Below are 20,223 nucleotides of genomic sequence, written 5' to 3'. Positions count from 1 at the left end.
TTTTCTACATTTTTTTTTCTAGGATTTATTTATTTAGTTTGGAAAGGGAGTTACATAGAGGGAAATACACACACAAAGAGAGAGAGAGAGAGAGACAGAGAGAGAGAGAGAGAGAGAGAGAGACCTTCCATCTGTTGGTTCACTTTCCAGATGGCTATAAGAGCCAGCACTAGGTTAGCAAGCCAGGAGCTTCATCCAGGTCTCCCATGTGGGTGGCAAGGGCCCAAACACTTGGACTATCTTCTGCTGCTTTTCCCAGTCTAATGGATACAGAACTGAATAAGAAGTGGAGCACCCAGGACACACAAGAAACCCCGAATAGCTAAAGCAATCGTTAACAATAAAACAAAGCTAGAGGCATCACAATATCAGATTTCAAGACTAACTGGCAGTTATAACCAAAGCATTCTGACACTGTCACAAAAATAGACATGTACACTGGTGGAGCTGAATAGAAACTCCAGAAATTAATCTATGCATCTATAACCAACTAAACTTTGACAAATGAGCTACAATAAATCCCTGGAGAAAGAGACAGGCTTCAACAAATGGTGATGGGGAAATTGAATCTCTGCATGCAGAAGTATAAAACAAGACCCCCTACCTTACACCTTTTGCAAAAATCAACTCAAAATGAATCAAGGATCTAAAACCTATGACCTGATACTATCAAATTACTAGAATAGAACATTGGGGAAACACTGCAAAACATTGGCATAGGCAAAGACTTCTTGGAAAATACCCCAGAAGCGCAGGTAATCAACACAAAAACAGACAAAATGGTATTACATTAAGCCGAGAAGCTTCTGTGCTGCAAAGGAAACACTCAGCAAAGTGAAGAGGCAACCAATAAAATGGAAGAAAATGTTGGTAAACTATAGAACTGATAAAGGATTAATATCTAGAATCTATTTTTAAAAAGCCTAAGAAATTCAACAATAACAAAACAAACAACCCAATTAAGAAATGGGCAAAGGACTTGAAAAGCATCTTTCAGAGAGAGGAAATCCAAATGGCCAACAGACACATGAAAAAGTGCTCAGGATCACTAGCAATCAGGGAAATGCAAATCAAAAACACAATGAAGTTTCACCTCACCCCAGTTAGAATGGTTTACATACAGAAATCAACAAACAACAAATGCTGGCAAGGATGTGTGCAAAAAGGTACCCAAATACTCTGTTGGTGGGAATGTAAACTAGTACAGCCACTGTGGAAGACAGTGTGGAGATACATCAGAAAGCTGAAAATAGATCTACCGTATAAACTAGCCATCCCACTCCTGGAAATTTACCCAAACAAAATGAAATCAGCATATAAAAGAGTTACCTGGGGGCTGGCACTGTGACAGACTAGGTTAGGCATCTGCCTGCAGTACTGGCATCCTATATGGGCGCCAGTTCAAGTCTCAGCTGCTCCACTTCTCGATCCACCTCCCTGTTGATGGCCTAGGAAAGCAGTGGAAAGCCCCCACACCCACACGGGAGACCCAGAATCTCCTGGCTCTTTAATTCAGATCAGCCCTGCTCTGACCATTTCAGCAATTTAGGGAGTGAACCGGCAGATGGAAGACTTCTATCTCTGTCTCTGTCTCTCTCTGTCTATGACTCTGCCTCTCAGATAAATAAATAAATCTTTTTTAAAAAGAGTTACCTGTACCCACATGTTTATTACAGCTCATTTCACAATAGCTAAGATATGGAACCAACCCAAATATCCATCAACTGATGACTGGATAAAGGAAATGTGGTATATATACACTATGGAACACCACTCAACCATAAAAGAGTAAAATCCTGTCTTTTGCAACAAAATGGGTGCATATGGAAACCATTACAATTCATGAAAAGGTGCATTTCAGAAAGACAAAAATCATATGTTTTCTCTGCTATGTTGCAGTTAGTTTAGATTACAAAAAATTTATAGGGATGAAATGGACATTTTGTGATATGATTGTCATTTTTAGCCCTTGTTTATGCTCCTGTGGTACTGTGGTCTTCCTACTTTTTACTTGTTGAATATTATGATTAGTGGTGAATTAAACCTGGTAATATAGAATGGATTAAAATTATGTCTTTGCAAAAACTGATGAAAGGAAGAGAGGAGAGGGGAAGGTGGAAGATAAGCAGAAGGAGGGAAGTGTGGTTGTCTTCTTGGAACTGTACCTGTGGAATGCATGAAAACTGTTTTCTTCATATTAATAAAGAAATCTAAAAAAAAAAGATTGGCATTAAGAGAAGCCAAGGGGAGGGTCTTTGGGAAGTCTCTGTGCTATCTTTGTAGTTCTCCTTGAAGGTCTAAAATTATTTCAAAATTAAGTTTTTTTTATTATTATTTAAAAAAAGCACCTGGAAGTTGTCCTAGACTTCTTTTCCCTTCACATCCCCTGGCAACATGTAATTAGTCACCAAGATCTGCTAATTCCACTCTCTAAAATCTCATAAAATTGGGCCTCCGGCTCCCGGAGCACTGCCGGGCCCCTGTGCTCGGCGACTCGACGCTGCCGAGAGCCCCGAGGCGTGCGTGACTCTGGTCTGCGGCCGCGAAGGGTGCGTGGCCCCGCAGCCGAGGCGCGGAAGGGGGACGCCCCGGCCTCGGGGGCCAGTGCACTGGTGCCCTCTTCGTTGTGAACGCCAGCAGCCCGGGAGGGCCCCGCGACTGGCGCGATGAGTGCCAACGAGGACCAGGAGATGGAACTAGAAGCTTTACGTTCTATTTATGAAGGAGATGAAAGTTTCCGGGAATTAAGTCCAGTTTCATTTCAATACAGGATAGGTGAAAATGGCGATCCCAAAGCTTTCTTAATAGAGATTTCCTGGACAGAAACCTATCCCCAAACACCTCCAATTATATCTATGAATGCTTTTTTTAACAACACCATATCATCAGCTGTAAAGCAGAGTATATTAGCCAAGTTACAGGAAGCAGTAGAAGTTAATCTTGGCACTGCCATGACTTATACATTGTTTGAATATGCCAAGGACAATAAAGAGCAGTTCATGGAGAACCATCATCCCATCAATTCTGCAACATCCATAAGCAATATCATCTCAGTTGAAACTCCTAATACAGCCCCATCAAGTAAGAAAAAAGATAAAAAAGAACAACTTTCAAAGGCCCAGAAACGTAAGCTGGCAGATAAAACAGACCACAAAGGGGAACTCCCTCGGGGCTGGAACTGGGTTGATGTCGTGAAGCATTTAAGCAAAACTGGCTCTAAAGATGATGAATAACAACTTGGGATTTGAGAAGCAAAAACATCGTTTAGACAGAAAACTGGGTTGAAAATCTTTCATTACTATTTTCTGGTATTGAGGTGGCTTTTTATAAAGCACAGGTTTTTTTAAGTTTCTTACATAAAAAATGTTCTAAGTGGAAAGTTCATGAAGAGATCTGGTTGTATTGTTTTCACAAACTTGCCTTAATAAAAGGTGAAAATGTTAATTGTTAGTATACTTTATGAACTGTGTTGAGCTTTATAACTGGTCAATAGGGAATAATAATCGTTAATTTATATGATCTTACTCCAGTAGATGTGATAGTTTTTAAAGGCGAACAAAGCCTTTTTCAAACTGTCACCCCCATACAGCCGAGCACTGAGTCCAGTTATTCCATAGTGTGCCCCGTATTGCTGGGGTTCTAGAATAAAGTCTTTATCTCTGCTTGTGTTTAATTACTGAAGCACACATCGCCTCAGAGAAGTTTAAATACCAATATTTGAATTTTACACAATGGGTACTCTTCGTAGTTCATTTTTATTTCTCAAGTGTGATCCTTTAATAAAGTAGTATCTTTATATTTTTATCTTGATTTGTGTCACAATATTTGATCATGAGAGCTTTCAGTGATAAATGGATTAGGAGAATATAAAAACAAATCCGCCAAATACATTTGAAAGCATTCGTGTAGTAAGTGTTAGCTCTTATTTAAAAGATTTCTCTTTGCGGCATATATCAGGATGAGAGTAAAAAAAATGCCTTAATGTTTAATTTTTGTGTTGTTGGAGACAATGAGCTCAATAAATTCTTATTTATCTACTGTTTCGTGTTTTTAGCCCTTGGATAACTGAATCCTTCTGGATGGTTCAACATGGAACCACATTTCAAGTCTTGTTTCCTTTCAGGATCTTTCCAAGTATCCACATGTATTTTTCAACCTGAGCTTCTTTTTAATACAAAGAAGCCTTTCAGAAGCTAAGCTATCATACATGCTTGATTTGTTTTTAAATCTTGAATAGAGGAAGATATTACTGTTTTACCAGGAAAAGTTACTGATGTTGACGTGTGATTTACGGTGATTTTGTTTATACTCCCCAGCTTTAAGAACACTTAGACCTACTGCTTTATCTGGAAGGACAGATGTTAGTTCTTCAAGTTATTATACTTGTGCAACTTGAGTGAGAGTTTTTTAATCAGCATTTAACTGTGCAAAAAGAAGTTACCTTAGTGTGAGAGCAGGTTTGAGTTGTACCCATAGTTTTTACTGGGTTAGTTTTCACTTCAGTCAAATCACTTGAATTATAAAAAAAAAATTTTATTATAAAGAATTATAGTGAAGGAGTTTAATCTCATTTTCAAAAGCTGAATCACATTTTCTTTCTTGATTAATATAGAGCCAAATGTTGAAATTCAGGACCACTGGTATATGCCAATTTTTGTTCGGGGTTGTGCATATGTCGTTCTTGTTGTGTTGATTTGTTTGCTTACTATTTTGAAGAAATATCTGCTCATGGAAGAAAATACTTTGTTTTGCTCTAAAGATCCCAAAACTGATCAGGCTTATCGTTGTTCATAGATTACAAAGAATAATGCTAGTTAAATGCCAATGAACTATTTTTACACTTTTTATATGAAATGTACAGATTTCTGGGGTGATGGTGGCAGTGGTGCCTCTTATTACCTTCTGTAAAACACTTGAACCTTCTCATCAATACTGCCATCATGTCTGATATTCCCAGTATATTTTCTGAAAGTCTGTTTACTTAAAATTGTGTGGAATGACATAATAAGCAATAAAATCTGCATTACCGTGAAAAAAAAAAAATCTCATAAAATTGGGAGAGAAACTTTTTTCCTACTGTTAAAGCATACTCATTGCAGACACATAGATAGAAACCAGCCAGATTTAAAGAAGAGAATTAAAAACAGCCTCACTCACAGAGAAGCAACTGTTAACATCATTCCTAACTTCTTGTTTGTTGTTGTTGCTGTAACGATACTTTGTTGAAGAACAGTGTAATTAACATGCAGTGAAGTACACAGATCTTGAGAGTGAAGATGGAAGGATCGTGACAACTGTACATACCAGGCAACCATCACTCTCCTTGAAATACATGAAAGCCTTTTAGAATGCTGCTTATCCCATTCTGTTGTCCTGCACACTATTTCTATAGTCCTATTATTTTTATTTCAGAAATTCAAAAGTCTTTCTACTTGATAGAGTTATTTTAGGGGCTGGTACTGTGGCACAATGAGTTAGAGCCCTGGCCTGCAGAGCAAGCATCCCATATGGGCGCCAATTCAAGTCCCGGCTGCTGCACTTCTGATCCAGCTCCCTGCTAATGTGCCTGGGAAAGCAGTAGAGCATAGCACCAGTGCTTGGGCCCCTGCACCCATGTGGGAAACCCAAATGGAGCTCCTGGTTCCTGGTTTTGGATCATCTCAGCTTTGTCTGTTATGGCCATTTGGGGAGTGAACCAGTAGCTGGAAACTCTCTCTCTCTCTCTCTCTCTCTCTCTCTCTCTGTGTCTCTACCTCTCTGTAACTCTGTCTTTCAAATAGCTAAAATTTTAAGATAGAGCAGTTTGATTACAGAAAAATTGAGTAGAATATACAGAATGCTCCATTTCCCCCCTTGCACCAGTTTCCCTGATTATTCCACCATTATCAACATCTTGCATCAATGCAGTACATTTGCTACAATCAATGAACCAATATTATGACTCCGTTGCTATTCATTTAAATCCATTGCTTACATTAGAGCTCATTCTGTACTGTACATTTTATAAGTTCCAACAAATGTAAAATGCCATGTGTCTGCCATCATATGTGTCTTCAAAAACTTCATGGAAATGCACTAGGAAAAAGCTATTGGTAGATTTCAAACTTCTTTGCACCAAAATAAAACTTATCTTTTAATTATCTTTCCCACTAATTTTTTGAAGAATCTTTGTATACTACTCTAAAAATCTGTGTTCCATCTACTCATCCATAGCACCTTTGGTCATTTTTACAAAATCCAGTTTTGTCTTTTCCAAGATGTCATATCTTTAAAAAATTTTATGTATTTATTTGAAATGTAGAGTTAGAGAAAGACAGAGAGAGAAGGAGAGACACAGAGAGAGATCTTCCATTTGCTGGTTCATTACCCAAATGACTGTAACAGCTGGAGTTGGGCCAATCTAAAGCCAGGAGCCCAGGAGCTTCATCCAGATCTCCAACAGGGGGGCAGGGGCCCAAGTACTTGGAGCATCTTCTACTGTTTACCCAAGTGCATTAGCGGGTAGCTAAATCAGAAGTGGAGCAGCCAGGACTCAAACTGGCACCCATATGGGATGCCAGTGGTGCAGACGGTGGCTTAACCCGCTAGACCATAGTGTTGGCTCCAAAGATGTCATGTCTTGTAATCATATAATATATAGACTTTCAAACTGGCTTCTTTGACTTGGTAATGTGCATGTAAAGTCCTCTATATCTTTTCCTGGTTTGGTAGCTCATTTCTCTTTATTTCTGAACCACATTGTTTCCAACAGCCATGTTACACTTTTTTGTTGAAGAATATACCTTTGCCAATCATTTGCCAGTGTGTCTATGAAGAACGAAATTGTTGAGCCAACATTATGCCTTTTTTTTTCCAATTTCCATGCCTGCAGATGCTGTCAAATTTCCCTCCCCAGTAGCTATATCACCAGGAGAGAATGCACATCTTCCCACACCCTGGGAATCCAGGATACTAAGGTTTCTTTTTTTAAAGATTTATTTATTTATTTGAAAGGCAGAGTTACAGAGAGGTATAGAGAGAGAGGGAGAGGGAGGTCTTCCATCCACTGGTTCACTCCTCAGGTGACTGCAATGGCTGGAGCTATGCTGATCCAAAGCCAGGAGCCAGGAGCAGCTTCCAAGTGTCTCATGCCAGGTGCAGGGGCCCAAGAACTTGGTCATAGCAGAGAGCTGGATCGGAAGTGGAGCAGCCGGGACTTGAACCGGCACCCATATGGGATGCTGGCACTGCAGGCGGCAGCTTTACCCATTATGCCATGGCATCAGCCCCCAGGGTACTGCTTTAAGAATAAATTTTCAAAATGTCCATGAGGGAGTCCTAGGACCATATACTCTATAAGCAGATTTTCAGCCAATGGCCATTTTCTACCCAACGCTGTCCACTTCCTCTGCACTGCAGGCTCTGAGTCTCTAAGCTCCCCTGCCAGGAGTCACCCCTCCCCCTTTAGAGCACTCCAGGTGGGATCACCCAATACAGGTGAGCCTCTGCTCTTCCCCATGCAGCTCCTCTCTGCTGAGGTCGCTTCCCTTGCTCCCTTCATCCTGTGGGTCTACGTATTTTTGTTCTTTCCTGTCCTTTCAGAATCAATCTGCCCTGTTTTACCTGAAGTCTGAGATAAAAACTGAGTTCAGCAAGGAAAGTCTAGAAGGAAACCCAGCAATTCAACAGCAGACACCCAAGAACAGGGCTGTTCTTCACCACATCACTTACAGTGGAGAACACTGCATGGGAATGACTGGTATGAGAGTTTGCATGAGGCGGTCACTGTGGCGTAGCAGGTAAAGCTGCTGCCTGCAGCATCGACATCCCATATGGGCTCCAGTTCAAGACCCGGCTGCTCCACTTCTGATCCAGCTCTCTGCTCTGGCCTGGGAAAGCAGTAGTTGATGGCCCAAGGTCTTGGGCCCCTGCTCCTGTGTGGGAGACCCAGAAGAAGCACCTGCCTCCTGGCTTCGGATCCGTTCAGCTCTGGCCAATGTGGCCATCTTGGAAGTGAACCAGCCAATGGAAGACCTCTCTCTCTCTCTCTCTCTCTCTCTATCTTTTCTTCTCTCTGTGTGTAACTCTGACTTTCAAATAAATAATAAATATTTTTTTTAAAAAAAAAAGAAAAGAAAGTCAGCAAAGAGAATAGTTAGGGGACAGCACCCATGTGGCAGACCTGGAGAAGCTCCTGGTTCCTGGCTTTGGATCGCCTTAGCTCCAGCCATTGTAGCCAATTTGGGAGTGAACCAGTGGATGGAAGACTTCTCTCTCTGTCTCTCTCTGTCTCTCTCTGCCTCTCCTTCTCTCTGTGTAACTATGACTTTCAAATAAATAAATAAATCTTAAAAAAAAGAGAGAGAGAGAGAGAATAGCTAAACTGTGATTCATCCAAACCTTGAGATAAGGATGGAGCCATGAAAAAAATTAATAGATACCTTTGTACTAACAAGGAAGGCTGTTTACAATATACTTTTGAGTGGGGGAAAAAAAGGTAAATTGAAGATATAAATTACATCTATATAAAATTATGGCTCTAGGGTGGGAGGACTGCACACAATAGAAAGGCGTTTCCCAAAAGACAAGCGGGTATTTTTCTTGGCAATAATCAGGAAAAAAAATCCAGTATCCACTACAGTCTGCAAGTTGTTTGAACACTTCAAAGGTCAATTGAATAAATAAAGGGAACTATTGGTAACAGTAGCAGCAGGTTGAAAGGCAGAGCATGAAGGTGAGAACGTCTGTAGGGGTGGATGTGAGCCCAGTGCTCAGAGCACTGCTGTGTATGACAGTGGCAGGACATATACCCCCCAAGAGGGCAGCTTCAGGAGCCTCTGAGCCACGTAGTGCTTGGCTACCACGATGGGCCAGAAGGGGACAGGTGGGCAGGTTGCAAGCAGACCAGCATGATCTGACTAAGATGCATTTTAGAACTATCACTCAGCTGGATGTAGAAAATTAATTGAGAATAAAATTGAAGACAAAGATATCTCAGATATTTTATAATTATTTCTCAGCATGATACAAAAGGCCAAAAACCACACAAAAAGAAGTTTAGATTTAATCTGGTAAAAATTTTATTTGAGCATCAGAATACAATTGTCAGGGCTAGCGCTGTGGGATAGCTGGTTAAGCCATTATCTGAGATACCGACATTCCCTGTTAGCACCAGTTTGTGTCCCGGCTGCTCCACTTCCTGTCCAGGTCACTCCTAATATGCGTGGGAAAGCAGCAGAAGATGACTGAATCCTTGGGTCCCTGCCATCTACATGGGAGACCCAGAAGTTGTTCCAGGCCATTGGGCAGTGAACTAGTAGATGCAAGATTCTCTCTTTCCCTTTCTCTCTCTCCTTTCTCCTCTCTCCTCTCTCCACTCCCTTCTTCTCTCTCCTCTCTCCTCTCTCTCTCTCTCTCTCTCTCTCCTTCTCCATAATTCTACTGTCAAATAAATGAATAAGGGGCCAGTGCTGTGGTATGGTAGGCAAGGCCTCTGCCTGCTGCGCCAGCATCCCATATGGGCGACAGTTCCTGTTCCAGCTGCTCCTCTTCCAATCCAGCTCTCAGCTTAGGGCCTGGGAAAGCAGTAGAAGATGGCTCAAGTGCTTGGGCCACTGCACCCACGTGGGAGACTCGGATCTGGAAAAAGCTCCTGGTTCCTGGCTTCGGATCGGCTCAGCTCCAGCTGTTGCAGCCATTTGGGGAGTGAACCAGCAGATGGAAGACCTCTCTCTGTCTCTCACTTTCTCTGTCTGTAACTCTACCTAGCCATTAAATAAATAAATAACCTTAAAAACAAACTTTAAAAAAATTCATCATCAACAGCAATCATGAAGTTGCTGGTTAAAACAATGAGGTATTTTTCTCTTGTTTTCAATTTGCAAAGATTAAGCATCATGATCACATGGAATTTTTGTTTGTTTGCCAGAAGACAGACTCTTTCAAAACTGGTTAGCTCCATAGGGGTAACTTAGACACATAGTAGTTTGATTTGTTACATGATTTATAACCCAATCACTTCTTTCCTAGGAATGGACCTTGTATAAATGATTGTGGGTATATACAAAGCTATATTGTATGTACACTCATTGCAGCATCTTTTCTAATGGATGAACATTTAGAAGAAATGCCAGTGTCCTATAAGGAATTGCATTACCGAATTATGGCTGAAGTGGAACCTGCACACTGAGCAGTGTGTTGAGTGACCCAAAATGATTGTTTTCACACAAAGCATGAAACAGGCAGCGGTACATTACACATTAGCCATACTTTAGAGTGTCACTTTATAAACATACATACATACATACACACACACACACACACAATCAGAAGGGATTATACCAACAACTAAGCAGTGTCTATTTCTTGGAGATGCAAATGTGGGATGTTTGCATTTCCTACTTTGGAGTTTTCTGTATTTTCCATATCAATAGACACAAATGTGTCACTTTCACAAGCAAAGAAGTTCAATACAAATGCCTTCAAGAGAAGCGGAGACATTTACCTAGTCAAGGGGCCATTCCAGGTTTACTAGGACTCTCCCATTGTAAAAGATGCTTAAGAATAGCAAGAAGTGCTGTTAGGTTTGGGATTTTAGGCTTACTTGCACTTTTCCTTAGAATTCACAAAATGATATATTTTCAAAGATTTTATTTACTTATTATAGAGTTACAGACAGAGAGGGAGGTCTTCTACCTGCTGGTTCACTTTCCAAATGGTGGCAATGGCTGGAGCTGGGCTGATCCAAAGCCAGGAGCTTCTTTCAGGTCCCTCACGCAGGTGCAGGTGCCCACGCATGTGGGCCATCCTCTATTGCTTTCCTAGGCCATAGTAGAGAGCTGGATTGGAAGAGGAGCCGCTGGGACTCTAACCGGCACCCATAAGGGATGCTAGCACTGCAGGTGGGGCTTAACCTACTATACTACAGCACCAGTCTCCACAAAATGATATTTTATAAAGGAGCAAAAATATGGATTATATTTCAGGCTACAAACTAGACCAGAAATGTAAACACCGAGATCTCAAACATGTCGAGCTCTCCTTTCAATATTGTCAATCTTCCAGGATCATGCCATCACCTCCCTTGCTCTCTCCTCCCAAATAAAGAGCACCTGTAAGGTTTTCTCTTCACCATCTCTTTACTCCCAATACCTAGCTCTGACCACAATCCGCAGGCCCTGGAGGCACTGTTGACTACCGTAATTCTATCAGTAGATGTGGGATGCAGCCCTGTGGCTTGCAGCTCATAGCCCACCATCAACGGAATCCAGTTAGAACCTGCTTAGTTCAGGCTGAATGAAATTATAAGTTACAGATTTCTCTGAATTCAACAATACTCCTTGAATGTAGGTGTAGCCTTGGATACACAGACGGGAGCCCGATAAGTACTCTGGTAACATAACTATGGTAACATAACTATGTAGTTTGTAGTTTGCAGTGCAGAAGAGGCCCCAGGCTGCCATTACATTTAGCTGTAGGGGTTGGTGCATGTATAATTTGATTTAATCTGTCAGGGTTCATGGGGTCATTAACAGTTCGGGAGCAGAAAGGCAGTCTGAGTCAGCTCCCAGAGCAGCTGTACAAAGAAGGCGCCAGTTTGGTGGGTAGACCAGAAACCTGGCCTGGAGCCTCCTCTCCCACAGAGTGGTGTGTGTGCCTGCACCCCTCCCCCCCCACTGCCTTTCTCATGAACTGCTTGGCAGGCTTGGGTGTATACAAAACAGAAGATGCATATTTCAAGGACCAGAGTGGGGAGGGAGAGAATTCCCAATCAGCCAACAGTCGGTGTCAGGTGGGGTTAAGAGGAAAAAAATCAAGACCCAAGTTTCCTACCAGCCTCACACATTTTCCATCTTGCCAGGGCTTTCAAAGGATTATGAGTGAAAAAAAAAATTAAACATGCACTTTCAAGTTATTCCAGTTAACAGGGTAGCATTTACATTGTTTATTTCCTGCTGCCACTTCAAGTCAAAAGAGTGTTAAACTCTGCAGTGTTAAACACTTTTAAACGCACAGGGTTAGAACACATAGACTGCTTATCCTAGGCAACAGATAAAGACAGGGGTTGCTTGGGCAGTGAAATATTTTGTTGAAAAGGCAATGATCCTGAGTCAAAGCTCTTGGTTAATCCTAGGAGAGACTGTGCTGTTAGATAAAGGGAGCTTTTAAAAGTCTATCAATTATTGGCATTGTTTGCTCAGCATCAAAACTAGAGAAAGCAGAGTCATTTCAGGAAACACAGAAGTGCTAGAAACACTTCTAATCCCATGAGGGACTGGGGACAAGGCAGTGTCTTTAAGTACCTGCCCTGTCTTCTACCCTACAGTTTGCCTGGCGCCTGTGGGGTGGAGTCCCTACCCTACCCCCCACTGTCTGTAATCCTTCCTGGCAGGGAGGCCTGGATACAGGCAGGGGTGCAGGGGCATGGCAGAATGGACTGATGGGCGAGACAGAGGCTCAGAGTCTGAAATTTAGAAGTCCCAGCATCACTTCCGTCACCCCCTGCGCCCTGCCCGTGGTGAAAGGGCAGAGAACCTGGCCCCCTCTTTTTCTTAGGTGGCGTGTCACAACCATATGGTGAGAGCAGCATGTGGCATGAGAGAACTCTCTGGGGGAGATCCAGGGAAGAAACACATGCCACCGGCAATGCGTTGGACCCATGCCTGCTGAGTGAATACGTCACTCTCTTCTTGTCACCCGAAAACTGAGCTCAGGCCCAGGGCCACTGTCCCCATAACCACCTCTGTCTAATTTTGGTCCTAGGACCTCAGTTCCTTGACGTTCCACATGACACTGTGTCCTACACCTCATCTCAAATGACCAAGACCACAGCCTCAGAGTCCCACCCCCACCTGGCCCCTGGACCCTTCTCTGACCACCTATTCTAAATGAGTCTCCACTTCTCTCAATGGCTCTGACCCCCAGCCCCCCACAACCATATTGCATTTCCCACAGCACTTATCACTACCTAAAATTGTAGTTTTGCATGTAGGTCTTTCCTACTTGTTGTTTATAGCTCCCTGTCCCCTGCTCCCAAAGAAACTGCATGAAGCAGGAACCCTTCTCTCTAGCAGATCAGTGCTGGCAAACCTTTCCATAAAAGGCCAGGCATCTTGGCTTTGAGGTTCTATGTTCTCTGCACCTCTGTAGCTCAAAGTGCCTGCTGTTGGCAAGTAAATAACTGGGTATGTTCCCCAGGACTGGAGCCTCAGAGAACCACAGTGATCCCGGGCCTGCGCGAAGCATGGCTGGGATGCACTTGTCCTGGTGCTAACTCCCGGCTCTCATGATCTATAGGCTAAACCACGGGGTTGGTCGGCCAGCAGCTCTGCCCCTGCAGGCCTGGGGTCTGTGCTTTATTCCCCCTCTGCTGACTCAAGTGCAAGTCCCTATTCTCAGCCTCTTCTTCAGATCAGCTGACACAAACTCCTGCCTTTCCCTGGGTCTTGTTTAGGAATTCCTCATTATCTTGTCAGACCTTGCATATTTTGCAGAAGATTCTTTTAAAAAATAAATATATATTTATTTTTTGTTTATTTGAAAGGCAGAGAAAGAGAGGTCTTTCATCTGCTGGTTCAATCCCCAAATGGCCACGATGACCAGAGCTGGGCTGATCCAAAGCCAGGAGCCAGGAGCCTCTTCCAGTCTCCCACGCAGGTGCAGGGGCCAAAGGACTTGGGCCATCTGCTGCTGTTTTCCCAGGCCATAGCAGAGAGCTGGTTTGGAAGTAGAGCAACCAGGACTCCAACCAGCGCCCATATGGGATGCAGACACTGCAGGTGGCAGCTTTACCCGCTATGCTACAGCACTGGCTCCAAGTTCATTCTTTTAAAAATTATATTTTAGGGGCCAGCATTGTAACATAGCAGATAAAACCACCACCTGCAGTGTCGGCATCCCATATGGCCACTTGTTTGAGTCCCGGGGCTCTGCTTCCAATCTGGCTCCCTGCTAATATACCTGGGAAAGCAGCAGAGGATGATCCAAGTGCTTGGGCCCCTGCATCCATATGGGAGATCCAGAAGAAGCTTCTGACTCCTGGCTTCAGCCTGTCCAAGCTCTAGCTGTTGTGGCCATCTAGGGAATGAACCAGCAGATGGAATATAGTATGTGTGCTCTCTCTCTCCCTTTCATTCTGCCATTTCAAATAAACAAAGCTTTTTTAAAAATGATATTTCCAGAAACTTCCAGAACTCATTGTATTCTAATTGTTTCTACAGGTAGTCTTTTTTAGTACTGTATTGAATAGCTTTCAAGTGACTATTAGTTTTACTCTATTTAAAGTTCTTATCTATCTTCTGAATTAGCATCTGGGGTTGCTGCTAGTCCTTGCATGCTTCTTTTGTTTCATGCTGCTGTTTTTCCTTATTTAGAGGCCCTTGGAGGTCTGTTCAGATTTATAAATGTAGGAGGAGCTCACTAGCATTCGTAGCCAACTGTGAGATCCTCTGCATTCATGTGGCTCTGTTACATCTGCTGTCCTCGTCTTTCTCCATTCCATCTTCAAAGGTTCGTGTTACCTTCATTGTTGAGGCCAACTTCTTGTTGGTCCCACAAATCAGCAATGGCAAGGATGAAACTATAAATACATGAAAAAAGCCCAAAGATCAAAATTAAGGTAGAAGTTTCTGGATCATGAAAGAACGTGTCTTTGTGTTTCTTTCTCTCTCTCCCTCTCTCTCTCTTAAAATTTATGTATTTATTTGAAAGGCATGGTTCAGAGAGACGGAAGATTTGACATCCACTGATTCACTCCCCAAATGGCCACAGCAGCCAGGGCTGGGCTTATCTGAAGACAGGCGCCTCATCCAAGTCTCCTATGTAGGTACAGGGGCCCAAGCACTTGCGCTATCTTCTGCCTTCCCAGGCACATTAGGAGGGAGCTGGATCAGAAGTGGAGCAGCCAGGACTCAAACCCACATCCATATGGATTGCTGGCACCGCAGGTGGCGGCTTTACTCACTAGGCCACAGCCCAGCCCTAGCCCCAATCTGTATTTCTGCATTCTCTCTCTCTCTGGGCTAACTTCTCTCTAGGTAGAATTCTAGAAAAACAAATGATAGCTAGCAGGTGTAAAGAAAAACGAAGCAGAGACTTAACGTTACACTTCACTTGCATAGCATGCTGTGATGGCACAGTCTTCTTTGGATACGTTTTTGTTCTGGATGGAGGGATATATACTAATTGGCATAGGTGGCTAGGGAGAGGCAGAAGATGCTACACAACGGAGCTGAATTCTGAGCATGTAAGTAGCAGTGTTGTTTGTCCGTAGTTGCAAAGCCCTGTAAGCAACACCACATATTTTCCTCAAGCAGGTCCCACTGGCAGCAAAAAATATATAATCGCATCTGCTCGGCGTGAATATCTGAAATGCTGCAGTTTGCTATGGTGCTATAATTAAGTAAAATGCCCCCACAGAAAGGGAAACCCGAGAGCTGCGGCAAAAATCCACAGGAGCGAGATGTTGGCAGCTGTTGAGTCAGTAACCTCCAGGAATAAGTAGGGCTCAAGGCAGAAGACTGTGTGCATGACAGCTTTGGGTAGAACTGCTTCCAGGGTGTGGCATGCCGGCTCTTACAAACACAGGCCACCCTGATTATCACTTGACGCTGTCTCCTGGAGCTGATCGCTGTTGGCTTCTGTCTCTGAAGGTGGAGGTTCTTCAGAGACATGGTGCTCAGGGTCCCACAGCTAATCCATGTGTGGCATTCAGAACAATGTTACGAATGGCATTTCCGTTCCCAGCTGACTCGCCAAATACAACAGAGAGCTAATCCTCTATCTTTTAAAAATATCTTCCTAGCAGGCCATCAAGGAGGGAGGCGCCTTTCTCCAAAGGGAGGAAGGAACCTCCACTGTGATACAGCCTTGACTAAACAAGTTCAGAGTTGGTGAACTCAAGGGGCTTCCATAGCCTAGACAGCTCATGGCAAGAGCCTTGGGGGATTGCTGATGTCATAAATAAGAGTGCCAATTGCTAAATCAACAACGGGAGTCACTGGGTACATGCTTCCCATGTAGCATCTCTGTCCTTAATGTGTTTTACTATGAAACTTAAAGACAACACTACTAGTCGAACAATACCCTATACCTTGTACGGTTGTGTGAGTGCAGCCTGTTGAAATCCTTGCTTAGTATATACTAAGTTGATCTTCTGTATATGAAGGTAATTGAAAATGAAACTTGATGAAGGGCGGGATGGAAGAGGGAGTGGGAGAGGGGAGGGCCACAGGAGGGAGGGAGGTTGGGGTAAGGGGGAAGCCACAACAATATAAAAGTTGCACTTTGTAAATTCACATTTACTAAATAAAAAAAGGATAAAGTTAATTGAAAAATAGATCTTAGTTAAAAAAAAATAAGAATGGGCATAGGAGAGGGAAGAAATGAAGGGTGAGAGTGGGGGGTGGGAGGGTGGGTACGATGGGAAGAATTACTATCACTGTGTTCCTGAAGTTGTATTTATGAAATGCGTGAAGTTTGTATACTTTAAATAAATAAAAGGTTTCTGGTGAAAAAAAAATACAAAAGAATCTGAAAAAAAAAATCTTCCTAGGCATACTTCATACCAGGTATCTACCATATAGGCTGAATTCAATGACAATGATGTCTTCTTGCAGCGAATAAATAAGGGTTGCTGTTTACCGAGCGATATAGGGAGTCAGTGGCTCAACAAGCTGGTGAGGCAGTGTTGTGACGCCCATTTTGCAGATGAATAAACTGAGGATTCAGAAGGGGAAGCAACAGCATCAAGTTCACAGTCAAAGTCGCCTCGGCAGTGTTTGAGGCCAGATCAGCGAGACCAGCAGGACACAGCCCTCCCCATCATGCCCCACTGCTGACCTATAGGTAATATTCTGCAAATATAAACCAGCCTGAAGCCTGGGTTCTAAGGGCAGAACCTAAGCACCTCAGAGAAAGCAAGGAGGTGCTACAGAAGAGAATCCCTCTGCCTGTCCTTTCTGGAAGGCGAACTTGAGCGAACGCCACACGCGGCTTCCTGTACTCCTCTCTGATGCCATCGTGGCTGCTCTGCCTCTCTGTCACCCTTCCGCACGAGCAAGGCTTTGCTGTTTTTTGTCTCAGTAACCATTCAGCTTCCCCAACCGTGGTTCTATTCCTGGGTGTGACTGGGCAGCCTCATGGTGGCTGCAGCTCACCAGGTGAAGAGGAAAACTTCCGGAGAACATAAAGGCTCCCGGGCTAGAGTGGGTGGGAAAAGGAAGTGGTACTTTGATGTGTTCTTTCCCTGAGACTACAAGATGTCCCTGATGTTTTGTGTTTACTCCCCAGTGGTGGTAAAAACCAGAGTGGTTCAAATCACCACTCTAATTTGGCCTAGGGGGCCAGGGCTGCCTGTGAACTACTAAGGAAGAAATCAAAGTCCTCCTTTAATCTCACGTTGGAGATGACATTTCTCTTTCTTCCTTCCTTCCTTTCTTCCTTCCTTCCTTCCTTCCTTCCTTCTTTCCTTCCTTCCTTCCTTCCTTCCTTCTTTCCTTCCTTCCTTCCTTTCTTTCTTTTTTATTAGTTTGAGAGATAGAGTTACAGACAGTGAGAGGGAGAGACACAGAGAAGGGTCTTCCATTCACTGGTTCACTCCCCAAATGGACGCGACTGCCGGAGCTGGGCTGATCTGAAGCCAGGAGCCAGGAGCTTCTTGCGGGTCTCCCACGTGGGTGCAGAGGCCCAAGCACTAGGGCCATCTTCTACTGCTATCCCAGGCCATAGCAGCGAGCTGGATGGGAAGAAGAGCATCCGGAATTAGAACCTGCTCCCATATGGGATGCTGGCACCATAGGCAGAGGATTAACCTATTGCACCACAGTGCCGGCCCCCATGATGTTGATTTCTTACAAAGCCTAATCAGATGTTTTTATACACACCCTACATTCTCCAAATTAAGTTGCATGATGTTCTTATCAGAGGTGGACGCTCCACTCCATCTTCAGGGGACCTCCTGGGCCTTTTCCAAGCATGACAGCACTCAGCTCTGCTTTGCTGCTGTTGCTCTCTATGATAATCTGAACTTCTTTTTTTGTTTGTTTGTTTGTTTTTTGAAATATTTTATTATTTTTGAAGGTTTTTTGTTTTTGTTTTTGTTTTATTTATTAAACTTTTATTTATGGGTTACAATGGCTTCCCCCCTCCCATAACTTCCCTCCCACCTGCAACCCTCCCCTTTCCTGCTCCCTCTCCCCTTCCATTCACATCAAGATTCATTTTCAATTCTCTTTATATACAGAAGATTAGTTTAGTATATATTAGGTAAAGATTTCAACAGTTTGCCCCATATAGCAACACAAAGTGAAAAAACTACCGTTGGAGTACTAGTTATAGCATTAAATAACAGTGTACCGCACATTAAAGACAGAGATCCTACATAATATTTTTTTAAATTAATTAATTTTCTATGCCATTTCCAATTTAACACCAGGTTGTTTTTTTTCATTTCCAATTATCTTTATATACAGAAGATCAATTCAGTATATAATTAGTAAAGACCTCATCAGTTTGTACCCACACAGAAACACAAAGTATAAAAATACTGTTTCAGTACTAGTTATAGCATCACTTCACATTAGACAACACATTAAGGACAGATCCCACATGGGGTGTAAGTACACAGTGACTCCTGTTGCTGACTTAACAATTTGACACTCCTGTTCATGGCGTCAGTAATCTCCCTAGGCTCTAGTCATGAGTTGCCAGGGCTATGGAAGCCTTTAGAGTTTGCTGACTTTGATCTTATTCCGATAGGGTCATAGTCAAAGTGGAAGTTCTCTCCTCCCTTCGGAGAAAGGTACCTCCTTCTTTGATGGCCCTGTTCTTTCCACTGGGATCTCACTCACAGAGATCTTTCATTTAGGTCTTTTTTTTTTTTCCATGATATCTTTTTTTTTTTCAGCCACAGTGTTTCTTTTAGTAGATATGTCATGCTATAATGGAAGGGTTTGCTATGATTATCATAAAATTTTGTCATAATGAAATTGGTTGAGGTGTTCAGAATTGGATGATAAAAATCAGTAAGAATAAAACTACATGTTCATATAGAATGTGTTAAAGAAAAACAGTTATTCAGGGGCAGGTGCTGTAGTGTATCTGGTAAAACCACCACCTGCAATGCTGGCATACCATATGGGTGCCAGTTCGAGTCCCAGCTGCTCCACTTCTGAGCCAGCTCCCTTAATGCACCTGGGGAAAGTAGCAGAAAATGGCTCAAGTGCTTGGGTTCTTGCTATCCACATGGGAGACCCAGATTAAACTCCTAGCTTCTTGCTTTGGCCTAGCCCAGTGTTGACCATTGCCACCATCTAGGAAGTGAACCAGCAGGCAGAATTTCTTTCTCTTTCTCTCTCTCTTCCTCTCCCTCTCTCTTTAACTGTGATTTTCAAATAAAAATAAATCTGAACAATTATTCAACAATACTTGTTAAGGTACAGGGAGGCAGGCTTCATTCATTACCACCAAGATAGGTATAAACACACTGCAATGGGGTCTTGCAGTGGGAGAGAGGGATTAGGCCCCACTCCAAATACGTCATAAACAAGTGGAGATTTATCACAGATGGTGAGGGTTCAGTGGATGAAATATTCCTGGGATAAAATATCAGCGTTAAAGAGTCAAACCAACTTAAAGGGATTCTTGCTGAACACAGCCTGATCAGGCATCACCTGTTAATGATAGAGGATGAGGACCCTACCAGATATCAGGGGCCCTCAGAAAAACAGGATGGGGGCTTCTGGCTACACTGACTTAGCAGGGTTCTTTGCTAGAACTGGATTTGGCAAGGAAGGGCACAGATGGACCGTGTGGAAGATTCGGAAGCCTTTCTAAAGTTAGGTCCACTAAAGACTCTTTGAGAGGTGTTTACATTCAAGATTATTAGAATTAATGTCCTATGTATTAGAAAACATTACAAATACTAGCTCCATCGTGCATAAGATTTCTGCTGAGCGTCACAGCTAAGAGCAGCAAAAATCTCTAGAGAGGCACATTCGTGCTGTAGCTCAGGGACCACATCGGGCAACTGCTGGCTCAGAAACTTCCATCATCACACTGGACCCCTTCAGCCTCAGCCACATTCCATGAGTGCCACGAGTCCAAAAGGTTGCTCAAATCCCTTTGACTATTCTGGTAACAAACAAATGCCAGTGTTTCCGATTACAGAAATTCGTTGAAGAGTATCTCACTGTGCTTTTCAGAAGGGAGGGTCACATTTTTCCCTCTGATATCATTTATTTGATC

The 20,223-nt window shown here is 43.0% G+C and overlaps 1 protein-coding gene across 1 annotated transcript; it reads left to right on the top strand.

Annotated features, from left to right (window-relative positions):
• The first annotated feature begins 2,459 nt into the window (after window positions 1-2,459).
• LOC133773902 (RWD domain-containing protein 4) lies at window positions 2,460-3,520 on the top strand. Its single transcript, XM_062211445.1, has one exon. It carries the CDS (start codon window positions 2,667-2,669, stop codon window positions 3,231-3,233), a length of 567 nt encoding a protein of 188 aa, XP_062067429.1. The 5' UTR covers window positions 2,460-2,666; the 3' UTR covers window positions 3,234-3,520.
• The last annotated feature ends 16,703 nt before the right edge of the window (window positions 3,521-20,223 follow it).

This window comes from Lepus europaeus, chromosome 14, assembly GCF_033115175.1.
Source record: "Lepus europaeus isolate LE1 chromosome 14, mLepTim1.pri, whole genome shotgun sequence".
NCBI classification, from domain to species: Eukaryota; Metazoa; Chordata; class Mammalia; order Lagomorpha; family Leporidae; genus Lepus; species Lepus europaeus.
The sequence above is the reverse complement of the archived record's forward strand: the minus strand, read 5'-3'. Positions and strand labels throughout refer to the sequence as shown.